Source organism: Cryptotermes secundus, unplaced genomic scaffold (genome assembly GCF_002891405.2).
Source record: "Cryptotermes secundus unplaced genomic scaffold, Csec_1.0 scaffold19080, whole genome shotgun sequence".
NCBI classification, from domain to species: domain Eukaryota; kingdom Metazoa; phylum Arthropoda; class Insecta; order Blattodea; family Kalotermitidae; genus Cryptotermes; species Cryptotermes secundus.
In genome coordinates this window covers 1-1213 of record NW_019718880.1, presented here as the reverse complement: position 1 = coordinate 1213, position 1213 = coordinate 1, and the positions used below count along the sequence as shown (strand labels likewise).

The 1213-nt window shown below is 42.5% G+C and overlaps 1 protein-coding gene across 1 annotated transcript; it reads right to left on the bottom strand.

Moving 5' to 3' along the window:
- Positions 1-191: 191 nt before the first annotated feature.
- LOC111864175 (protein roadkill) lies at positions 192-1210 on the bottom strand (the record flags this gene model as incomplete). The annotated part of the gene is made up of 1 exon (XM_023851241.2): positions 192-1210. A coding segment is annotated over one exon (783 nt), but the record flags the coding sequence as incomplete, so codon positions are not given.
- Between the last annotated feature and the right edge of the window lie 3 nt (positions 1211-1213).

The window sequence follows — 1213 nt, the reverse complement described above, 5'->3', positions numbered from 1 at the left end:
ATGCGAGACAGGCTTTTCTGCTTTGGCAGCTATAAAGTCAAAGAACCGTCAAGGCTAAATACTGCTAAAGAAGTCAGAGTGGCCATTTATGGTATTACGCCATGTTTTGAGAAACTCTGTTCTCAAAAGCAGGCTCATCCATCACAATGATCTTTGACATTTAAATGCTTGATCTTCTTTGCAGAAAAAAATTAAATACTTGATAGTTAAATATCGTTTCATTTCAATACATATTTTGGTTAATTGCAAGAGTTAAAACTAATTCTTATTGTAGGCCTAGTATTATGATACCTTAATTTTGAGTAAGAAAACTGCTAAGTAGTATGTACAAAAATACACAATAAACTGAATGAAACGTCAAACATACTGTTACGTACTTTGTGTGTCACGCAACAAATAAATCCAAGTAGGTCTCCTTCGCCAGCTCTCATTTTCTTGAAAAGAAGTTCCAACATCTGCTGAATTTCCATTTTTTTGTTGTTGTAGGACGCGTGTTAATGAAGGCGATGGCCTGTGCCTTGAGCTGGTCTGCACTGTGCAAGTCTGCCAACATCAACATGTCGGTTACATTGTCTATCGACAGGTACGTGCACAGTGCTTCTTCACACATGACTTTTAACCTCTCTAGTGCATACTTGTCGGCAGCAGCGAGCAAATCATCAGCCATCTTCTCAAGGTTGGTTGCTTTGCCTGTGTATATGAAGCGCAACATTTCACGCAGAACCTCATGATCTATATCTGTTATCTCAACCCGGTTATGTTTCCTTTCTTCCATCTCATGTTCGAACATGGCTGCAAACACAGGACTCCGAGCTGCTAATATCGCTTTATGGGCCTGGAACTCCCGTCCACTTACTGACAAGGCCACATCGCTGAACTTCTGGTTTTCAAACAGCAAGCCGAGGTCGTCTGAGAGACGACACTCCGGCACTTCGAACTGTATCGCATTTGACTGTCCCGAGATGTTTACACTATCCCCTACTACGCTCACCTCGCAAAATATGGTGAGCTTGTCATCGGGCAACAGACCGTTTGCTTCATCCAGCAGGAAGTCTCTTGGGATGAATTTAGGGTAGCCCACCGAATGGCCTTGCACGAATCGGTTTGCATGCTGGCACACCGTAGCAATGGCTTCTTTTCTTTCGGCATTTAGTATTGAAAGTTTGACCTTGGCTCTGACTTCTGACTTGTTACATGAGACTAGACGCAGGTA